Raw genomic sequence first — 24,882 nt, forward strand, 5'->3', positions numbered from 1 at the left:
TTGGAGGTGATCTATGGGTTGTCTGTCACCTGCTCATATGTCGCTCCTGTATTTTTCTTGGCCTGCCAGACCTGCTGGGTTTAACAGCAACTGTGCCTGTGGCCTTCCATTTCCTGATTCCATTCCTTACAGTTGAAACTGACAGTTTAAACCTCTGAGATGGCTTTTTGTTGCCTTCCCCTAAACCAGGAGACTGAACAATCTTTGTTTTCAGATATTTGGAGAGTTGCTTTGAGGATCCCATGCTGTCAATCTTCAGAGGAGAGTCAAAGGGAAGGAAGCACAACTTGCAATTGACCACCTTAAATACCTTTATATCTCATGATTGGACACACCGGTCTATGAAGTTCAAGGCTAAATGAGCTCATCACACCAAGTAATCAGCATTGAGGCAGTGACAGGGCATTCAAATCAGCACAATGACAAGGGGACCCACATTTGTGCACATTTTGATTAATTTCATACAACTAAATACTGCGTCACTAAAAATCTTTGTTCGGAAAACACCGCAGTACTCAGATGTTTCTAGGAAATGAAAGACAGAGACCACTGTTATCTTTATTGTTGATAGGAGAGTCAATTATTATGCAGGCTGAGAGGGGGTCCCAAAACTTTTTCATATGACTGTATGTCTTCTTTATTTGGGATCTTAAACTGAGGAAAATGTAAAAATGTATAAGAGCTGAGAGAGCAGAAGCGGTGTTTGTCAAAAGCATTCACACGAATGAGAGGTGAGAGGACCATGCGCGTGGTTGAATGTGGTTGAGAGGAGGGTGGGACTTGAAATAGTCTCGTCTCGTCTCAGGATTTTCTTTTATAAGAGAGAGATATATTAGGGGCTTCATTATATTCCTAATGTAGTTAAGCTTCATTTTAGTGGCTGGTTTGTCAGTGGTGTGTCAAAGTATTCAATCACCCTAGAAGCCATCCTAAGTTTTTGTGTGACAAAAGCTTTGTTCACCTATTTATCCATTCAGTGTTTGTAATGTGAACTCTTCTGCTGTCACAATACATTTCCAAAGATCTAATAAATCATGTTCTGTAGATATTTAACTGAAGAAAAAAAAACTCCAAAGTTTGTGTTTGCATAAGTATTTACACGTCTGTACTTTGGAAGCTCCAGGTTTACACAAATGACAAAATAATCACAAAGGTGTCAGTCATAATTAAACATAGGGAGATCCTACTTGTGATTCCTTTATATCTCTCTGAATATTAAAAGCTCCCTTTGTAAGGCCATAGTCTTAGTTGGGCAATGACTGCAAAAATGAAGACCAAGGAGCATCCTGATGAATGTGAGAAACAAAGTCATTAAAATGCACAAGGCAGGAAATGGCTACCAAAAAATATCAAAGAGTTTGAATGCCTCATTGCGCACTGCTGGATCCATCATCAGAAAGTGGAAGGTTCATCACAGCACCAGGACTCTTACTAGAACAGGCTGTCCCTCAAAACTAAACATCAGAACGAGACGTCAACTGGTGAGACAAGCCACTAAAAATCCAAGTGTTACTCCCAGAAGTCTGCAATGCTCTTTGGCTGAGATTGGAGCGAAGGTGCAGGGGTCCACAATTTCAAGAGCTCTCCATAGAATAGGCCTCTACCGGAGGGGAGAAAGAAAGGAACCATTCCTTAAGAAAAAAAGCATATATGGCATTTTTCTACAAAGCGTGAGAAAGACCCTGTTAAGAAGTGGGAGAAGATTTCATGGTCAGATGAGATCAAAATAGAAGTTTTCTGGACAGAGGTAAGTGTGGCGTAAAACTAACACTGGCCAGACCTCAAGAAATACCAGACCTGCAGTGAAATATGGTGGTGGCGATGCTGGGACTGGAAATCTTGTCAGAGGTCCATTATCCAACCCACTATATCCCCCCTACAGAGTCACGGGGGTTTGGTGGAGCCAATCCCAGCCAACACAGGGTGCAAGGCAGGAAACAAACCCAGGGCAGGACGCCAGCCCACCTCAGGGCACACACACCCACACACCAAGCACACACTAGGGCCAATTTAGGATCGCCAATGCACCTAACCTGCATGTCTTTGGACTGTGGGAGGAAACCCACGCAGACACGGGGAGAACATACAAACTCCACACAGGGAAGACCTGGGAAGCGAACCCAGGTCTCCTTACTGACTGTCTGTGCCACCGTGCCGCCCCCAAAACAAAATATCAAAGAAAATTAGGCCTAAACTTAAAATATGATACTGAAACCTAAATACTGAACTTAAAATATCCATCCATCCATCCATTTTCCAACCCGCTGAATCCGAACACAGGGTCACGGGGGTCTGCTGGAGACAATCCCAGCCAACACAGGGCACAGCACACACTAGGGACAATTTAGAATCGCCAATCCACCTAACTTGCATGTCTTTGGACTGTGGGAGGAAACCGGAGCGCCCGGAGGAAACCCACGCAGACACGGGGAGAACATGCAAATAATTCTCGCAGGGAGGACCCCAGGAAGCTAACCCGTGTCTCCTAACTGCAAGGCAGCAGCGCTACCACTGCGCCACCGTGCCGCCCCCAAGAGAGTAAAGACCTCGGTTTTATGTCTTATCCGAAGGACGGGTGCCATTTTTACAGGCACAGTGTCCCTCGTCACTGCACTGGGACAATTGGGATCCATATTCAGACCACAGGGTAAGTACCAGCAGCAACTCAAGCTTTTTCATAGATGTCTCCCATCCAAGTACTGGCCAAATGTCCATCACCATTGCAAATAGAAAGGGCTCAGAGCGATCTCTGATGTAGTCCCACCTTCGTCACTCTATTACAGACCTCACCACTGTCACACTTCCCTGTATCACTCTTAAGTACTTCTCTGCCACTCCCGACTTCCTCATACAATATCTCAGTTCCTCTCTAGTCACCCTGTCATATGCTTTCTCCAGGTCCACAAAGACACAATGCAACTCTTCTGGCCTTATCTCTACTCAGCCATCAACAACCTCAGAGCAAACATGGCATCTGTGGTGCTCTTTCCCTGACATGACACCATACTGCTGCTCACTAATCATCACCTCCCTTCTTAACTGAGCTTACACTAATCTTTCCATAACTTCATTATGCGGTTCATCAATTTTATCCTCCTGTAGTAATACACACCTCTGCACATCCCCTTTATTCTTAAAAATCAATTCCAGTCCACTTCTTCTCCACTCCTCAGGCATCCTCTCACTTTCTAAGATATCAATTAAACAATCTGGTTAAAAACTCCACTGCCATCTCTCCTAAACTTGGGACCAACGGCCTTTCCATTCTTCATTCTCTTCATAATAAGTTAATCTATTATAATAAACCTTTGATTTGAACCCTAGGATCCCCCCTATGACCCTGTTCACAACTAAGTGGGTTACAAAATACCATGACATGGGATGTCTATGCAGTTATGCCAGGGGTTTGGGGTACCTGCAGCGCCCCTCTAGTTAGTCACTCTATGTATTTATACTGCCTATAGGTATACTACAGTATATATTTGAATGGTTTCTTTTAGCATATTTTCTGCAGCACTTTGGTTCAATTTAGGTTGTATATAACGCGTTTGATAAATAAAGTTTGACATGATTTGAAAAAAGTGGAATGTGGGTGTCCAGACATTGGTAAAATCCTAACAAACCGGCAAATGATGACAAGTGCCAACGCTGAAAAGTCCACTGGAAAAAAAAAAGAAAGAAAAGAGCACAACATGAGACCAAATATAATAAGTAAATGGCGGGTTATGGCACCAGTGTGTAAGTGGCTTTAATATCCCATAATCCAATAGAATGCAATACACAGGCAAGCCTGTTGCAAATTGGTCTGGACATTTATTCCGGATTGATCAATTTTAGCCTGGGGGAAAAATGACTTTTAGAGATGCTTTTCAAATGATTTGGTTTCTTTGGAAAAATAAACAGCTGGAAATGTGCATCAACTGTGCATCACTTACTGTGTACTGTATGTCATGTCATGCTCAAACCTGCTTAATCCAGACCAGGGTGGTGGTTTATGGGCGGAGCCTACCTCAGATAGCATAGGGCACAAGGCAGAAACAAACCCTGGACAGGCGACAGTCCATCGCTGGGAGACCACACACCCAACCACGCACACCCCGGGGTCAATTCAGTGCCACCAATTCACCTGACAGCGGAAGGTAACCTGAGCACCAGGAGCAAACCCACACAGAAACAGGGAGAACAAGCCAACTCCTCAGCAGGAAGGACCTGGGACATGAGCCCTGGTCCCTTTTACTGTTAAGCAGCAGTGCCACCAATGTGTCACCATGCCACCCCTGACATTTATGTACATTAATATTCTAAAACAATATCACTTGTAGATTTCCCTCAAAGCTTCTGCACTTTCGAAACAACCTTACTCTTTAATAATGCTTTACATTTTTATAATCATCTAACTTGACGGATGGCACGGTGGCGCAGTGGGTAGCGCTGCTGCCTCGCAGTTGGGAGACCTGGGGACCTGGGTTCGCTTCCTGGGTCCTCCCTGCATGGAGTTTGCATGTTCTCACCGTGTCTGTGTGGGTTTCCTCTGGGCGCTCCAGTTTCTTCCCACAGTCCAAAGACATACAGTTTAGGTGTATTGGCGATTCTAAATTGGCCCTAGTGTGTGTTTGTGTGTGTCCTGTGGTGGGTTGGCACCCTGCCCGGGATTGGTTCCTGCCTTGTGCCCTGTGTTGGCTGGGATTGGCTCCAGCAGACCCCTGTGACCCTGTGTTTGGATTCAGTGGGTTGGAAAATGGATGGATGGATGGATCTAACTTGACAAATCTTTATCATGTTTGTCAATTATTACTCAACAGGTGGCACATTGGCAAAGAGGTCAAGGCAGCTCAAAGCTCCAGAAAAATTTCTTCGGAAGCCAGACCCATCAATGATGGTGTTTATCATGCATGTCTCCTTTGTTGAGAACGGGCCATTCATCCCAACAAAGTTTGCCTAAACTCTTCTAACTCTACAGGATGGATGAATTGACAACACTAAATTGGCCCTGGTGTGAGTGTGTGTGTGTGCGTGTGTGTGCGTGTGTGTGTGTGTGTATGTGTGGTCTATCCTGTCCATTTAACTCCTCCAAGATAACATCAAGTCAATAACTGGGTAGGACCGGCAAGCTTTGTTGGGCTGAATGGTCTGTTCTCGTCTGGAGTGTTCTAATGTTCTAATGTTTTAAAAGTCGAGTTTTGAAGGTCCCTAAAGTCTTACTGTCTACCACACTACTTATTCCAAGTGTCTGTGGTTCTCTCTGTGAAGAAAAACTTCCTAACATTTATGTCAAATGAACTCTTCGCAAGTTTCCAATGGTGCCCCCGTGTTCTTCTTGAACTCATTTTAAAGTCACAGTCTTGATTCGCTGGACTAATACACCTTAACAAAGTGTCTGTGTGTCTGTATATCCACATCTCAGTCCAGTTGCTAAGTCTCTGTCATTCCAACAGATGGCGCATCACAAACATTTGTAATAAGAAAATGTATTGTGTTTGTCATTCCAACTGATGGCACATCACAAAAATGAACACTGCCTTTATGAATCCCATGCCAAAAGCATACCATAATAATCTATACTAATAAAAGGCAAAGCCCTCACTGACTCACTGACTCACTGACTGACTGACTGACTGACTGACTGACTCACTCATCACTAATTCTCCAACTTCCTGTGTAGGTAGAAGGCTGAAATTTGGCAGGCTCATTCCTTACAGCTTACTTACAAAAGTTAGTCAGGTTTCATTTAGAAATTCTACGCGTAATGGTCATAACTGGAACCTGTTTTTTGTCCATATACTCTAACTAGCAAAATACCCGCGCTTCGCAGCGGAGAAGTACTGTGTTAAAGAGGTTATGAAAAAGTAAAGGAAACATTTTTAAAATAATGTAACATGATTGTCAATGTAATTGTGTTGTCATTGTTATGAGTGTTGCTGTCATATATATATATATATATATATATATATATATATATATATATATATACACACATACACATATATTATATACTAGCAAAATACCCGCGCTTCACAGCGGAGAAGTAGTGTGTTAAAGAGGTTATGAAAAAGTAAAGGAAACATTTTTAAAATAACGTAACATGATTGTGAAGTAATTGTGTTGTCGTTGTTATGAGTGTTGCTGTCATATATATATATATATATATATAAGATATCTCGAAATGCATTTAAGATATCTCGAAATGCACAGGAAGTGATTTTGAGATATCATGAAATGTATTTGAGATATCTTGAAATGTACAGGAAGTTATTTTAAGATATCTTGAAATGTATTTGAGATATCTTGAAATGTGCAGGAAGTCATTTTAAGATATCTTGAAATGTATTTGAGATATCTTGAAATGTGCAGGAAGTCATTTTAAGATATCTTGAAATGTATTTTAGATATCTTGAAATGTGCAGGAAGTCATTTTAAGATATCTTGAAATATAATTTAGATATCTTAAAAAGCATTTAAGATATCTTGAAATTCATTGTTGTTTCAGATATCTGAAATACATTTTTAGATATCTAAAATTAATTTCATGATATCTTAAAATTGGTCTCTGTTCTATTTCAGATATCTAACAATTTATTTCAAGATATCTAAAATTGTATTTCAAGATATCTAAAATGCATTTTAAGATATCTTTAAAAGGACACTCAATTATTTCAAGATATCTCAATAGCACTTTCAGATATCTACAATACAATTTAAGATATCTCAAATACATTTTCAGATATCTCAACATCACTTCCTGCTCATTTCAAGATATCTCAAATACATTTTAAGATATCTTATAATAAAGAAGAAGTCCCATTGAAATAATAGACAGTTTTACAGGAAATGATTTTGAGATATCTTGAAATGTATTTAAGATATCTTAAAATGCATGAAAGGTCAATTTAAGATATCTGAAAATTCATTTGAGATATCTTGAAATACAGACACAATTATTTTGAGATATCTGAAACTGTATTTGAGATATCTTGAAACGCATTTGAGATATCCCGAAATGTATTGCAGATATCTTAAAATGTAAAGGAAAGTATCCATATTACTAACCAAGAATGCTAAACCGGATGGACGCAGGGACATCCGGCCATGGGCCGTAGCCGCAAAAAGACGTACTGCGCAGGCGCCCCAAGAAATGAGGCTCCGCGAGAGGCGGACGTGACCACATAAAAAAGGAGTGAGCACAGAAAAAAAGGAGTCAAAGAAATGAGGCCCCGCGACCACAGAAAAAAGGAGTCAGCACAGAAAAAAGGAGTCAAACGCAGGCGACGCACAGCGCCGCACGAAACCCATTGCACACGAAACTAGCACACAAAAAAAAAGAAGACGCTCGCGCCCACCTGCAAGTCACCCCCCCCCCCCCCCCCCTACAGGCACCGGACGGGACACACACAAAGAGGACAATTCAACAAGCCCCTGGCACACAAAAAAAAAGAACCCAAAACCACCCCACCCACCCTACAAGCAACGGACGGGACACACACAAAGAGGAGGATTCAACAAGCCCCTGGCACACAAAAAGAAAGAAGACGCTCGCGCACCCCCAACCCCCCCCCCACCCCTCCCGCTCAGACGCCGAAAAAGCACATGGCGCCGCACGAATCCCATTGCATATATTTCAGATATCTCAAAATGCCTGCAGATGTATTTTAAGATATCTTGAAATGTATTTGAGATATCTCAAAATGCACATGAACATATTTCAAGATATCTCAAATTGCATTTAAGATATCTTGAAATGCATTTCAGATATCTGAAAATGTATAGCATATCACTTCAAGATATCTTGAAATCTGTTTGAGATATCATACAATTCTTTTTAGATATCTTAAAATAGATGTACACTATTTTTAGATATCTATAATTCAATTTGAGATATCTGAAATGCATTTCCAGATATCATAAAATTCATTTTGAGATATCTCTAAATGTTAATTTGGCTTGCCATAATTTTCACCTATTGACCTGAAATTTGGTACACATTAATAATAATAATTCTTTGCATTTATATAGCGCTTTTCTCACTACTCAAAGCGCTCAGCAATTGCAGGTTAAGGGCCTTGCTCAAGGGCCCAACAGAGCAGAGTCCCTATTGGCATTTATGGGATTCAAACTGGCAACCTTCCGATTGTAACAGAAGCCCGGACCACAGACAGACACCACGCCTTTACCACACAACACATTTTCCTTGGCACAGCACAATGCACCAATCATAACAATACTCAGTCCCTTCTTCCTCTTTCCTAGCTGCCTGTACTCCTCTCCCAGCAAGCTCAGTCTTCCTTCCTCTCTTCCACACTCTGACCGCCCGAGTTGTGGCAGCTGGACCCCTTTATTAGAGCACCCGGGAGTGTTCCAGCTGTTCCATGATCACCTTCTGGGTGCAGGACCGTTCTTAGGCATAGGCAAACTAGGTGACCACCTAGGGCCCCCACTGCCAAGGGTGCTTTTTTTTTTAACCAAATAGCCTACAACTTACAGGTCCATATATTTCAGAAGTACAAATTTTCTCTGGTGGCAGAATTATCAATATGGTTACGTGTGAGCAAAGAGGAAACAGTGACGACGACAGGCAGAATCGAGGTGACGGAGTGGTGGGTGGGGTCCCAGTGGGAGGGCACTGATCATCTACCTCGCCTGCCTCCAAGCGTCTGCGCAACAAATCGATTACGCTATAAACAGCGGAAGCTGGGAAGATAAAAACCATTCCACAAAGCGACTCGACAGTGGGTGGTTTGCTCCGTCCCTCCGTCTGTCTCTGCTATAATTATACATGTACAGTCATGGCTGAAATTATCGGCACCCCTGGAATGCACAATTTCTCCCAAAAAATTGTTGCAATTACAAATATTTTGTTATACACGTTTATTTCCTTATGTGCATTGGAACAACACAAAAAAACAGAAAAAAAAAAAGCCAAATCTGACCTAATTTCACACAAAACTCAAAAATCGGGCTGGACAAAATTTTTGGCACCCTCTACTTAATATCTGGTTGCACGCCCTTTGGAAAAAATAACTGAAATCAAGCGCTTCCTCTAACCATCAACAAGCTTGTTACACCTCTCAACTGGAATTTCCAACCACTCTTCTTTTGCAAACTGCTCAAGGTCTCTCAGATTTGAAGGGTGCCTTCTCCCAACAGCAATTTTGAGATCTCTCCATAAGTGTTCAATCGGATTTAGATCCGGACTCATTGCTGGCCACTTCAGAACTCTCCAGTGCTTTGTCTTCAACCATTTCTGGGTGCTTTTAGAGGTATGTTTGGGGTCATTGTCCTACTGGAGCACCCGTGACCTCTGACGCAGACCCAGCTTTCTGACACTGGGCCCTTTGGAATCCTTTGGAATATCCCCAGTGCACAGTGATTTACTAAAAATATGTGTCAAGGGTTTATATCTGAACCCATTAACCTCCTTAAGAACTCCAGGGTAAATATTATCTGGTCCTGGTGATTTGTTTAATTTCAGCCTATTTAATCTGAGCAGCACTTCTCTCTCTACAATTTCCAAATCACTCAGTACCTCCTTAGTAGTCCCTGTTACTGCTGGCAGGTTATCCAATTCCTCATATGTGAACACCTCTGGAAAATGTAAGGTTTAGAGTATCCGCAATTTCACTGTCTGTGTTTTTTAATTCCCCTTTACTATTTCTGATGCACTTCACCTCCTCCTTGACTCTCCTTTTACTACTAAAATACTGAAAGAATCTCTTTGGTCGTCTTTTGCCTTATCTGCTATAGTCCTCAATAACTGCCTTTTAGCCTCTCTAATATCCTTCTTAATGATTGCCCTCATGTTCTCATATGCCCTACGATTGGAGGTATTTGTCTTTTACGTCTTATTCGTCTGTTTTTTTCCTTTCAAGCTTCTTTGTTAACTCTTTATTAACTCACTATGGAGTTTTTTTTTAATTTCCTACTAATTTCAAATTTAGGTATGTACCTGTCCTGCACTACATGTAGAATACTTTTAAACCTGCTCCACTGCTCCTCAACTGTCTCCACGCTTAAAAGCTTATCCCAGTCTGTCCTCCTTAGACTTTGCTAGATAGATAGATAGATAGATAGATAGATAGATAGATAGATAGATAGATAGATAGATAGATAGATAGATAGATAGATAGATAGATAGATAGATAGATAGATAGATAGATAGATAGATAGATAGATAGATAGATAGATAGATACTTTATTAATGCAATGGGGAAATTCACATACTCCAGCAGCAGCATACTGATAATATAAAAAATAAAATTAAATTAAATCTTTGTCGCATCTGCTCAGAATTTGCCCTATCAAAGTTCATCTTAACAATTTTAGTCTTTGCATCTGCACTCTTACAAAATACAGAGAACAGTATTATATTATGGTCACATGACACTATTGGTTCAATTCTATTCTGATTATTACAAAATACTAAATCCAGAGAGGTTTCACCCCACGTTGGTACTTTAACAGATTGTGTTAAAAAACAGCCACTGTTTTTATATTTCTATATAGATAATAGGTGGCTCTGCCCACTGCTCGCTTTGCTCGCCAAACCCGGGGGTGGGCACTGGCCCCCTATCTATCCCGCAGCTGAGCTACTCCATTAGAGAAAGTGATTGTATTTAAAGATATGGTACAAGCCCCCCTGGTGCCTTTGGTGCCCAGACCCCAGTTGTGGCCTAGTAGGCTGCCCCACAACTTTATTGATATTTTAGTTTATAATTTAAAAACGGAATAAGAATCTGAAATAAATTCTGAAATAATTATCTGAATAAATTCCGAAAAGAATGATACCAAACATATATATGTAGGTTTTAAAATAAGCCCGATTTAAAGTGTGACGAAAAAGTGACATAAAAAACGTCACATAAAATCAATAAAATCCAACATCTGTATGTCTGTCCACTGTCACGAGAGAATTACTTAACAGATTTAGATCAGGTTTCTTTCTAGAATTTTCTTGAACATGCTGGTTGATTTTGTGACTTTTCTCATCATGCTAAATATCATAGTTCGCTTGTGGTACCAATTTATTTGCGCAAATTCGAGAGAGCCGCAGCGGGGGGCGGACGGGGCCCTCCTCACTCATGTGCCAGCCTCGAGGGCATACCTTACATCCGCTTAGATAGTGAACGAGAGAACTACTTAACAGTTTTAGATCAGGCTTCTTTTTAGAATTTGCTTGAACATACTGGTTGATAGAAATAGATAGATAGATAGATAGATAGATAGATAGATAGATAGATAGATAGATAGATAGATAGATAGATAGATAGATAGATAGATAGATAGATAGATAGATAGATAGATAGATAGATAGATAGATAGATAGATAGATAGATAGATAGATGGATAGATGATAGATATTTTGCAACTTCTCTCATCATGCTAAATATCATAGTTCACTTGTGGTGCCAATTTATTTTTACGAATTCGAGAGAGTCGCACCGGGCCGTGATGGGGGGGTTTTACGGGGGCCCGCCTCACTCACACGCCAGCCTCATAGAACAAGAGAGCTACTTAATTGATTTAGATCAGGTTTCTTTCTAGAATTTTCTTGAACATGACGGTTGATTTTGTGACTTCTCTCATCATGCTAAATATCATAGTTTGCTTGGGGTACCAATTTATTTGCACGAATTCGAGAGAGTCGCAGCGGGGGGCGGACGGGGCCCTCCTCACTCATGTGCCAGCCTCGAGGGCGTACCTTACATCTGCTTAGCTAGTGAACGAGAGAACTACTTAACGGTTTTAGAACGGGCTTCTTTCTAGAATTTGCTTGAACATACTGGTTGATAGAGATAGATAGATAGATAGATAGATAGATAGATAGATAGATAGATAGATAGATAGATAGATAGATAGATAGATAGATAGATAGATAGATAGATAGATAGATAGATAGATATTTTGCGACTTCTCTCATCATGCCAAAAATAAATATTCGCTTGTGGTACCAATTAATTTCCCCGAAATTGAGAGAGTCACAACAGGCCGGGGGGGACGGGGGGGGGGGGGGGGGGGGGGGGGGTAGGGGGGGGGTTAACGGGGCCCTCCTCACTCACGCGCCAGCCTCATAGAACAAGAGAGCTACTTAATGGATTTAGATCAGGTTTCTTTCTAGTGTCACACACGTGTGAGTTGGAGGCAGCTAAAGGGCTTGAGTAATTGTAATTCTACGCCAGACCGGGGGGACGGCGGGGTGCGCTGATTGTCTCTCTCAGTTGTTTGCAGATCATTCTTGGGAAATCCCACCAGTTTCCGGCGCCTCTGAAGACGTCACTTCTGGTTACGGAGACTTGGATGACTTGGTCACTTCCTCCACTGGCCTTTAAAGTCGCTATCTTACTTCCACATATTCAGTTCTGTTTTGTGCACAACTATCTTCAGGTTCAACCTTTTGCAGCCAGGGCATATTATACGGGTGTCTGCCCCAAACCTTTATGATGTCTGTTGGTCGTTTTTCTGACACTAGAATTTGCTTGAACATTCCGGTTGATTTTGCGACTTCTGTCATTGCACTATCATAGTTCGCTTACAGGAGCGATACATTTGCGCTAATCCGAGACAGAGGCGGTGGGCCGAGAGGTTAGAGGGAAGCGTGACGTCAGGAGAGGGGATTCGGTCTGTCTCTGTGTTTTGGAGTGTACCTTTCCTCTGCTTTTTGTTCATTGATTTTTAAACTTTGTCCTGTTTCCATGGGGAACAACTAGTATTTTATACCAGTAATGGTGCACTGCACGATAACATGCAGTGAATACACTTAACTTAGTTTTCCTCCTCTTTCTTTCTCTGTATGTTTATCATTCATTTGCTCAGAGGTTGATGCACTTGCTGCTTCCTGAGCGGCTCTTCTGTTCTCCACCCTAGTCGGCCGCTTCTTCTCTTCTTCCATTGGCATCTTTTTGCGTTATAACTGATTAAGTTTGTGTTTGTGTTGCAATTACTTAGTACATTTTCTTTAGTTTTTCACTTTAGCTTGCACTTAAGTCTTCAATCTCCCTCAAGAATGATTTAACATATGAAGACGTAGGGGAAGTGACAGTAAAGGTGGTAGGGATGAGAACGGTGTCCGTACGCATGCGCTGCACAGCCGGCCGCTGCCAAGAGATGATTCTACAATAAATTAAAATACAAATAAAAAGACGAATAACCCTGGAGGTCAATCATCACCCCGAAAGTGGATAGTAGAAGTCACGTACTATATGTGTACCAAATTTCAGGTCAATAGTTCAAACGGTTTGCGAGCTACAGGTGATTTAAAATCCTGGACAGACAAACGAACAGCCACGGTAGCGTATTATATAAGAAGATAATATAACAGCTTTTAAAACTTATGTAGGTTACTTTTAAAAAATCCTTTGCCTCTGAAAATGAAGTGTTGGGACAAACTGTCTTGCTACACCCTGTGGACAATACTTCTGTCAGAATGGCGAGAATATGGTGTCCCGCAGCAGCATCAGAGGATCTCTGTCAAAGGTACGAAATAGGACAAGATGGGGTGCCATCGCTCACATTGTCATCTCCTTCTCTGCCCACAATGCCAAGAAGCCACCCAGTAAGGGCAGCAGACGTCACCCCTTCCAGTTCACTCTCCACAAATGCTTGGGCTTACCAGAAGGAGGTTGTCATGTTTAGCAAGATCCTCCTGAGAAACTGACCCGATACCTGCGGCTAACCAGTCGATTGATGTAGTTGACTTCCAGCCCAAGTATTTAGAGGGCAGGAATGCCAAAGGGTGTTCATTTTTGTTGGACTTTCGAACATTAAACCCTAACCCTAATACTTTGCTTGGTGCCCCAATTCTTCCCTTTGTGGAGCTGTCATTCCTGCGCTCAGCCACAAAGGCAGTTAACAAAGGGAGACAGGCAGACAGACCATAATGACCCTAAATACTGAAGGTCTCCTTTAAAAATAAATTGCAAAGGATATTAAGGAGTCAGTGGGTACAGTCATCTACAACTTTTTAGTGTCCTGACACACTTTTTTTTCACATGAAAGTGTCTTCATGGTCCACCAAGGGTGGGGCGAGGGGTCCCTTTGAGTGAACTGAGCACGAGAGTGAAAATGGACAAGAAAACGACCGTCATTATTGGAGCGGAAACTCACTTCATTACTCACTGCGGCCCACTACCATCATAAAAAAATAGGAACCTGTGGTCCACTGGTGGCAGCCTGCAGCCCACTTTTCTGATCTACACTATCTTTAAGAACTTGAGCACTTGGGGAAACACTGACAGGGATGGATCTGAAAGCCACAACAGGATGTGAAGACACGTCTGGGAGAGTCAACAGCTTGGGCGGTGGATGACTTCCATATGCTGAATAGAAAACAAGCACCCCCGAAAACAAGCAGGAGCTGAAGATGGCTGCATTAGTGGCTTGCAGGAGAAGATCATCAGCACCTGGTGATGTCTATGAATTGCAGACTTCAAGCAGTCAATGCATCCTGGGATATTTGACAAAGTCCTAAATATGACGGCTGTGTCCCAAACATTATGGTGCCCCCCAATGACTTAGTGGAGTGAGCAATATGGCTGAAATGTTGTGCATCTCACTTTGTTTTCTGTTTTCTTAGCATGGGAACCTTTAGCTTTCTTCCTTTTTGCAGATGCACAGTGATGCACCTCTTTATAGATACATGAATACATACATACAGTGTGCTCAGGGGACATACAGTACATGTATACTACATCTGGTACAAGTCACTCAACCAATAAATAAAAACACACACAGCGTCTAAAACAAAAGGCAGCGATTGGGAATACTGCTGTAAAACATTTACATTGGACAGCTTCGCGAACTTGGAATAAATGATCCACTCACCTAGAATAAACAGTAAGCCTGCCAGCGTCAGAAAGAATTCAGGCCTACAGGAAGCATTTTAATAATTTATCACAAAAGCGTACGTCTTCTGTTACCATTTTCTTCAGTTACTAATGTTGGTCTTCTTCATTTGTAGCCTCCACACTAATAATACCTACTTACTCATCCAAAGAGCTTTAATGTCCTCATTTAATGAGGATTATTAGGTCAACTTTCTTTACCTTTGCCCATTTCATGATTTAAAATATGAAGCTGTTTTTATTTTTATGTTATTTTATTTTATATACAGCGAATATTTCAGAGTTTATCTACAACATAAATCAGGCATATTTTTCCATACTTTTAAACATTTTCCACATTTCTCTAATAGGTTTAGTCTGTTAGTTTACAGGCTGTTGGTTTTACTTTCATCTCTTTTTTCAGTGTGCACAGATGGGCCCACTGGACATGTTTAGTAGACCTCAGTTTATCCATTTAGTACTCAGTGACACAGTCATATTTAATGGAAACGCAGCACAGGAATTAGCCACACTCCATACCACGGGTCCTATCTTTGCAGCTGTTGAAGCACCACAGTTAGATTGAAATGAAAGGCACAAAATAATTATAATATAATATAATATAGATAGATAGATAGATAGATAGATAGATAGATAGATAGATAGATAGATAGATAGATAATAAAAAATGAAAGGCACTATATAATTTAATATAATAAAATATAATATAATAGATACATAATAAAAAATGAAAGGCACTATATAATATAATATTATATAATATAATAGATAGATCAATAGGTAGATAGATAAAATTCAAATATAATATAATATAATATAGATAGATAGATAGATAGATAAATAGATAGATAGATAGATAGATAGATAGATAGATAGATAGATAGATAGATAATAAAAAATGAAAGGCACTATATAATATAATATACTAGATAGATAGATAGATAGATAGATAGATAGATAGATAGATAGATAGATAGATAAATAGATAGATAGATAGATAGATAGATAAAAATGAAAGGCACTAAATAATAATATAATATAATATAATATAATATAATATAATATAATATAATATAATATAATATGATAGATAGATAATAAAAACTGAAAGGCACTATATAATATAATATTATATAATATAATAGATAGATCAATATGTAGATAGATAAAAATCAAATATAATATAATATAATAGATAGATAGATAGATAGATAGATAGATAGATAGATAGATAGATAGATAGATAGATAGATAGATAGATAGATAAAAATGAAAGACACTAAATAATAATATAATATAATAGATAGATAGATAATAAAAAATGAAAGGCACTATATAATATAATATAATATAATATAATATAATATAATATAATATAATATAATATAATATAATAGATAGATCAATAGGTAGATGGATAAAAATCAAATATAATATAGATAGATAGATAGATAGATAGATAGATAGATAGATAGATAGATAGATAGACACACAGTATTCTATTTGTGTAATTTTAAAATATTTTATATATTATAATCTGAAACACTTAAAAACGTTAAGCATTTACATCAACATCAGTGCGAAAAATGCCTTCGCGTATCGCTAGAGGGAGCTGAAACTGCACTGGTCAAAGTTTTCAGCACCGCGGTAGCGGACAGCGCCTTTTTTTTTTTTTTTTGCAAATTTTGAATACTTAAATGTTGATTCATACATATGCATATTAATGACAGTGATTATGGTTTTCCAAAAGTAATAATGAATGCACAAATCTATAAACACAAAAATGCTCAAATTAATTTTTTTTTACACTTAACCGGGACGCAAGGTCCTTTCAGATGGAAAATGTTTTCGTGAACATTTGAACTCTTTTCATATTTAATCTTGCTGTAAAATAAAAGAAAAATGTAGAGAATGATAACATTCCTCGGCGTGTTTTGTCTCGTTTTGCTGGTCAGACTCTTACCTGATTTGTAGAAATAACTACATCTCTGGGGATAACCAGCTGCACCACAATATGAAGAACAGACGTCACCAATCCGGCCAGGATGGCCCAAGTGAGCGGTAGTGGAAGCATGCTGTATGTGGCAAAAAGGGTGAAAAGAACATAACCGATACCATCCCCAAGGAGTCCGTAGCCCAGCCTGGCGGCCAGAATTTGCGTGGCCATAGCCACCCATGTCACCACGCCACTGTATTGCAGGTAACTATGAGAGGTTGTGTCTTTCCGAACCACCACTAAGGCACAAATGACCACTTCAATGCCAGTAAAGAAGCCCAACAGTATGCCCTTTATCGGGTCCATTGGGGTCGAAGCCAAAGTGAGGTGAAGGACAAGCAGGGTGAGCTTGGTCAGTACGTCCAGGATGTTCATCACCACTACAGACTTTCGTCGCTGGCCCAGAAAGTACCGCTGGTAGAGCCTTTCGAGGTCTCGTGATTTGAACGAGTTTCTCAAAGTGGGGAAGATGACACCTCTGTAAGTGTATCCCCAGTTCAGGAAGAAATCCGAATTGCTTGGCGCGCAGTCAAGCTGTAGGAAGCCCAGATCGCTGCTCGCTCGCTCCGGGAACACTTTGGTCCCCCCATTATTGTGCCTGTCGCCGCTCGCTGTCTTGCTGGCTGACTGTTTCCGGGTGCTTTGGCTGTACGAGTCGTCCGAGGAGATGGTTTTGGCGCTGCTCTGCTCGTGGATGAAGCGCTGCTCCGTGATGTGTCGCACTGCGTTTTGCCACAAGAGTCTTTTGGGTCGGGTTCCGCTGCTACTGCTGCTCGGGGTCTTGTTAATGGTGTACAGTTCCTCACTTGCGCTGGAACACCTCACTTCTGACAGTTCCATGGTGTCCAACTGGTATTCCAATCGAACCTCCTAACTGTACACGTCTGACTTCCCGAGTCCAAGCCTATAGCGCCTTTCTCGGTAACGCTGAGTGGTCATTTTTAAAAGTAAGGTCTGTGCAAGGGTTTCAGTCGAGGATTGCCATGCAGTGGATCCCAGCCTTAAGCTGCTCGCGTTTCCCATTTCGAGTAAGTCTTCTTGGTTTCGAGGTTTTACTTCTTCACCTGATTAACTTTAACATCCAAGAATAGTACAGGAAGCGAAGCCAGTGTCATCCTACGCAACATTTGGCGTTTTAATTGTACTTTTTTTTTTTTCAAAAATGGAGCTTTGAAGTTTATTTAATTCATTTATTGATTTCTGCACTCCGAATTTCAACGCGATCTAAAGCACCCAGGGCTTCTGCGCCCCCCAGCGTCAACCACCCTCCCCACTCCCTTCTCTCATCTATCAAGTTCACCTAATGAAGTGCGAACCGCGCCTCCCTGTAAATGAGTGTAAATTCTGAAAACAGCCAAAATTGTCTGATTAAAGAAAAGTCATTCAAATGGAGGGCGTGCCGACCCCAGTGGACCCCACGGACTGAAGACACCTGTCAAACTATTGCGGAGCGCTCAGCCAGTTAACCAGGCACGGCAGTTAGGAATGTTCGCATATTTAGTCAATGATTCAAATCAAGTTGCAGGACAAAGGCAGCGGCTCTCGGCACATCTTCTTCGCGATGAAAAGCCCGAGGTGATTTAAGGCGGCACATTCGCTCATTCCCCACTGACTGGACGCAGCAGCTGCTGCTGCTGCCGCTGCGTTCATCTCAAGTCCCGGTTTGCACTTATTGCAGTAATCTAAAAGTAGCCCGGTGCGCAGGTGACCACCAAGTGAAAAGAGCCTTCCGACCCAGCAATGGGATAAGAAGATCTGTAATCTTGATCTGCCACCTTGGAAGGACTGCTGCTCGTATGCATTAGTTAAAAAGAAAGAGAGAAAGAAAAAAGAAAATCCAGATACTGTGATCACATAGTCAAATTAGATATATGTTTATATTCCATGTTGTGTTCAGCTTCGAAGATCCATATAGGGAGATCAAAAGCGAGTGTTTTTCCTCTCTCAGATGGCATTAGTGTTGATAGCATTAGAGCCGAGTATAGAGTGGATTAAAGGAGTAAAGAGCTGAGCTGAGGAGGCGGAGACTTCGCTGTCAGATGGGTCCGCATGACGTCACTCGCGCGTGTCTTATAAAAACCGAGGTGCGTCTTTGTCTCTGCAGTGGAGTAAAAGGGAAAGGCGGTGTGTGGGTAGCCGCTGGCCGGCCGATTTAACAAAAAAAAAAAAAAAGAAAAGAAAGAAAGGATCTAGGTGATGGATGGACAGCTGAAGGAATGGAAGAAAAAGAAGCACACATCGGCTGGTTTAATCAGACTGCAGGACTACTACTCATTATTATTATTATTATTATGTATTTGTTTTAAACATCTCCCGAACCCTCTTTTTTGCGAGTTGTCGCCTCCAGTTTGCAGGGACTCTGCCCGTTTTAGAAACTGTCATGTTAGATATACTGTGCACAAGTGATTTTGTAGGTTTTGTTACAAGAAGGCACAGAAGATTTAAACAGCCGCGGTATGGGAGGTTCCTTAAGTCGGTGAATCGAATAAATAAAGAAATCAGTGAAATCCAGGGGCTCCCAAATTAGGTTTATCTCTCATGAACGTTCAGATGGAATTCGCACAATCAATCGCATCTATTAATTGTATAATCAAATTGTAAATTTTAAAGCTGTTTTTTTACAGTTCATTCATTTCAGACATTATTATTATTATTATTTTTATTATTATTATAACATTACCAAGGTTCTTTAATGGCTCTTTACTGGCTTGTATGGTCCATCCCAGAGCCATTGCATGACAAGTATTGGTTTGGGTTCTTTTTGAAATGGTCTCCTTGGACATTAAAAATGTTTCTAAAACGCAGACAAAACAGAAAGCTTTAATGTAGGGTAGGGTACCTAGCAGAATACTGACAGATTAAGAAAACCTCATCTTAGCCTGTGTTATTGTAAGCAGTCTGAGTCCTTTTAAGGTCTCAAAGCCATTGGTTTTTCACAAATCTATTATTATCTATTTATGGCTATTTGTGGAAACTGGCTGATCTAAATACAAACTTCCTTCTGGAACATTCATATAGATGGATGTTTGAGAACCAAAAATGATCCCCCATGGCATCACTCTGAAGAATCACATTAGCACATTTGCTTTTAAGAGTGCTGGATTCATTCATATATCTATTATATAGTGTTGTTCACATCTATCTATCTATCTATCTATCTATCTATCTATCTATCTATCTATCTATCTATCTATCTATCTATCTATCTATCTATCTATCTATCTATCTATCTATCTATCTATCTATCTATCGTCACAATAATGAAACATACACAGATAAAGGTTCTGGGCAGCCAACCGTATAATCTGGTATCCTGACTGCAAAGTCATTTTTTATCAATAAAGAGCACTGATGTGCATACAACTGAGTCCAGAACAAGACTGACAAATAGGGGAAAGGGAAAGGCTTTTAAAGGGGAAGACAGGATGTGAGGTCATAAGGATCGGGCCCATGTTCTTTAGTCATTGGTTCCTGCCCGGACGTGACATCACAGGGGCCGGAGCCAGTAAGGTCTCCTTCCATTGGCTCGGTCCTAGAAGTGACGTCAAGAGAGGCAGATGGAATCTCCCGGGAATGGTCTACAGGGAAGAAAGAAAAAGAGTCAGTGTACTCTGCCACCTTACGGCCTGTCTCAGAACTGCCATCACTCAAGCCCTTTACCTGCCTCTCATGCGCACATGTGTGACACTATCTATCTATCTATCTATCTATCTATCTATCTATCTATCTATCTATCTATCTATCTATCTATCTATCTATCTATCTATCTATCTATCTATCTATCTATCTATCTCTCTATCTTTAATATAGTGCCTTTCATATCTATCTATCTATCTATCTATCTATCTATCTATCTATCTATCTATCTATCTATCTATCTATCTATCTATCTAGTGCCTTTCACATCTATTATTATTTGGGTGGTTACCTACCAGGTAATGCTTGCAGTTGGTCAGCCAGTCGACAAACACATACATAAGAATGTAATACTCTGACCTTCACCCTGTCAAATAAGCAAAGTAGGCGCCATGAAGCAATGTGAAAGACTTCGTCTCAGGTGCTGAAGTCCAAGATGCAATCCCTATAGGGGGATGCAAAGGTATGTACACCTAATGAGCTCCAATAAGGACAAAACACATGTTGTGTACTCTTTGTATTATTTGGCAGAGAGTGTATCATATATTGCATATATATAAATAAATATATATATATACTGTAAACACAAAAGTCAGAAAAATTGCAGCACACGTTTAATAAGCACCAAGAAAAACTGACACGGAATGGCGTATGAACAACACAGAGCAACGCCACTCAGCAGACTGACACAGAATACTGTAAGTATGCTACACCTAGTGGCAAAATTCACAACTAAGTTGAGGTTGCATGCCTGGTACAGATTCCAGTTATTTTTGAGTACCCCCTCATTTATATATATACTGCGGTGGGTTGGCACCCTGCCCGGGATTGGTTCCTGCCTTGTACCCTGTGTTGGCTGGGATTGGCTCCAGCAGACCCCCGTGACCCTGTGTTCAGATTCAGCGGGTTGGAAAATGGATGGATGGATGGATATATATATATATATATATATATATATATATATATATATATATATATATATATATATATAAAAATGGAATGGGTGGGTCGTCGGGTGGGCCTTTTTTTCATTCCGTCGTTTTTTCGACGTTTTGAAAATGTAGAATGATTATTTGATTTTTTTGTTTTTATTTGATCGTGTCTATGTAGCCGCCGTCGTAATAAAGTATCGCTAAAATCGTCATTTATCGTAATTTATTTTTGACGTATAACGTCGCCGTCGTCGAGGTCAGTGATACCAGTGCAAAAAATCTGCTTACGGTTGAAAGACACGCCCTACTCACTGGACAGTTAAAAACACCAATCAAACTAACGATGACATCAAGTATTACCCAATCAAAAGTAGGAAAGGAGGCATCTTCATAAAATGCATGTGGGATGATTTGCATGAGACGCTGCTTTAAAAAAAAAATGATAAAAAAAATACGGGATAAATCCCGTCCAGTATTGATTCAAAACGGGACGCGCAATTTCATTCTCAAACGCGGCACGATTCCGTATTTTAAAGGACGGGTGGCAACCCTACAGTGCCAGGTAACCACCCATACAATCAGATTGTGATTCAGACTAGGAATGCAATGAATGTAATTACCCCGATCTACATACAAGGCGAAAGTCTTGCAACATTCAAAGATGATGGTTTGGGATAAGTACACCATACAACATAAAACAGCTTATGAAGCCTTGAACCGAAAAAAGCAACATCTCAGAGATCGTAAAAAAAAAAATAGGAGCTAATGTCGTTTTACTCGCTGTAGATTTTACTCAAACATTACCAGTTATTTCACGAGGGAGACCAGCACATCAACTCAACGCGTGTTTAAAATCCATGCTTCTCCCACGCTCGGTTATATGTCGCGTGTTCTCGGGTAGGTGCACCAAAAAATTTATACATTTAAGCATATAATGGGCAAACAAAAAATGAGGTATACCCGAAGGCACAGCAGTAGTACTCAATGTAACTTTACTTCTTAAATGTTAATGTTTTACTGTTTAATAATTTATACGCTTCTTATATGTTGTTCAAATTCTTTTATCAAAATACCACTGACAGCGCAATGCACGATAACATCGAGTGAATACACCATACGCATCCGCCCACGGCTGCCCTGCTGTGCGCAGATAGGACTTGATTGTACAATAAAATAAAATAAAGATAAAAAGACTAAAACAATCATCACCCATAAAGCGGATAGTAGACGTGACGTACTATATGTGTACCACATTTCAAGTGTATAGGTGCAACGGTTTGCGAGCTACAGGTCATTTAAAATCCTGGACAGACACACAAATTGCCACGGTAGCAAATTACAGAAGAAGATTTTACTGTTTAATAATTTATATTTATATGAAACGAGCTGTATATACCCGGCGTTGCCCGGGGCAGAAGTAACGTAATCGGTCAAACACTTACATATATACCAAAGTAAACCTAATCGGTCAAACAGTTACATATATAAAAAAACCGAACCTAATCGGACAAACAGCTTCATATATACACAAGCGAACCTAATCGGACAAACAGCTAATCTATATACATAAGCAAACCTAATTGGTCAAACAGTTACATAAATACAAAAGCAAACCTAATCGATGAAACAGCTTCATATATACAGAAGCGAACCTAATTGGTCAAACAGTTATGCATGTGCAGAATAATTTTACAAAGATTATGCGTGTTAACAATCATTAAAAAGAAAAGATTGAGGAACTCTTCTTCTATATGTGATGAAGCTGGATGAAGCTGACTTGACGAAGACGTAGGTGGCATAGATTGGTTTTTCTAAAACAGAAGAAAAAAATGAGTATCTATTATTATTTTAAATTAGAATGAAAATGAGAACCTTGATTAGAGATAGATTATCCGTATTAAAATATGTGCATGAATAAACTTTTGCTAACTCTCTAGCAAAAGTTTATTCATACAAATTGGCATGGGATGGCTTTGTGAAAAAGTACAAATTAGATAAAAATAAATTGAGAATGCGTACTTCGATTTGACTGAGATTATCTGTAATGATGAAAAAAAAGTTTAGTATGTTTTTTTTTCCATACGGGAAGGATGTAAAACCTTACATAGGCACCCTTCAGCCCGTACTGAAGGGTAGTGTCAGATTCTTACTGACTAAAACACACCCTTTTTATTCCACAGCTACCCCCAAAAACCACTATTAGGCATTACTTTGGGGTGGCAGTAGTTTAGTTATGAAACAGCTGGGTCCTGAAAAAAAATCTGTCTTATTAGTGGCTTCATCACATATAGAAGAACAGTTCCTCAATCTTTTCTTTTTAATGATTGTTAACACGCATAATGTTTGTAAAATCATTCTGCACATGCATAACTGTTTGACCAATTAGGTTCGCTTCTGTATATATGAAGCTGTTTCATCGATTAGGTTTACTTTTGTATTTATGTAACTGTTTGACCAATTAGGTTTGCTTATGTATATAGATTAGCTGTTTGTCCGATTAGGTTCGGTTTTTTTATATATGTAACTGTTTGACCGATTAGGTTTACTTTGGTATATATGTAAGTGTTTGACCGATTACGTTACTTCTGCCCCGGGCAACGCCGGGTATATACAGCTCGTATATATATATATATATATATATATATATATATATATATATATATATATATATACATATATATTTATTGTCACAGGTGGCTGGGTGCGGCCCGCAATCAGCCGCCTATTTAAGGAGCCGCCGCCCGGCAATCAAGGCTGGAGTCGGGTAGGAGGTTGACGAGGCTGGTGCAGAGGAGGCGGCAAGGAGAGGCCCTGAGTGTTGTGTGAAGAAGAAGAGGAGGCTTAAGGAAGAAGCCGGGCTTGTGAGAGACTGTGGGGTTTGGTGAGGTGCACTAGTGACTTTGTATATAGTGTGACTTGTGTAAATAAACTTGTAGTGATGGACTGGAATGTGTCTGCCTGTCTGTGTCCGGGATGCACCCTTTCACAATATATATACAGTATATATATATATATATATATATATATATATATATATATATATATATATATATTAGGGGCATCGCCTCTGACGCTGACGTCAGAGGTTCGATTCCCGAGAGGGAGTGCAGTGGAGTGTGTACACCTGATGAGCCCAGAATGAGGGCGAAACACGTGTTGTGTACTCTTTGCATTTATTTGACAGTAAACTATTTCAACCATATATACAGTATATATATATATATATATATATATATATATATATATATACACATACATATTACAGGAACACTTTGAAAACACATCAGATCTCAATGGGAAGAAATATCCTGCTGACTATCTCTACTGCTATGGACTGATATGGTGATGTGTGGGGAACGAAAGGATGGTAGCCTCATCGTTTGATGGAAATGAAAATGATCAACCAACAGAGGGCTGAATTGAAAGACACCCTGAAAATCAAAGGGAAAAAAATGATGCGACTGGCAGGCAGGCGAGTCCATTTGGC

General features: G+C 40.1%; 1 protein-coding gene across 2 annotated transcripts in view; it reads right to left on the reverse strand.

The window, feature by feature from the left end:
* Positions 1 to 18,892, reverse strand: part of adcy8 (adenylate cyclase 8 (brain)) — a 345,854-nt gene extending 326,962 nt beyond the window's left edge. The window contains exon 1 of one of the 2 annotated variants that reach the window (XM_051928959.1): positions 16,795 to 18,892. In XM_051928959.1, coding sequence (XP_051784919.1) covers positions 16,795 to 17,667 — 873 coding nt within the window. In that variant the 5' untranslated portion in view covers positions 17,668 to 18,892. The remainder of the gene's footprint in view (positions 1 to 16,794) is intronic. The other variant, XM_051928960.1, reaches the window with a different exon arrangement.
* Positions 18,893 to 24,882: the final 5,990 nt, after the last annotated feature.

The sequence above is a fragment of the Erpetoichthys calabaricus genome, chromosome 6 (assembly GCF_900747795.2).
Source record: "Erpetoichthys calabaricus chromosome 6, fErpCal1.3, whole genome shotgun sequence".
In the NCBI taxonomy this organism is placed as follows: Eukaryota; Metazoa; Chordata; class Cladistia; order Polypteriformes; family Polypteridae; genus Erpetoichthys; species Erpetoichthys calabaricus.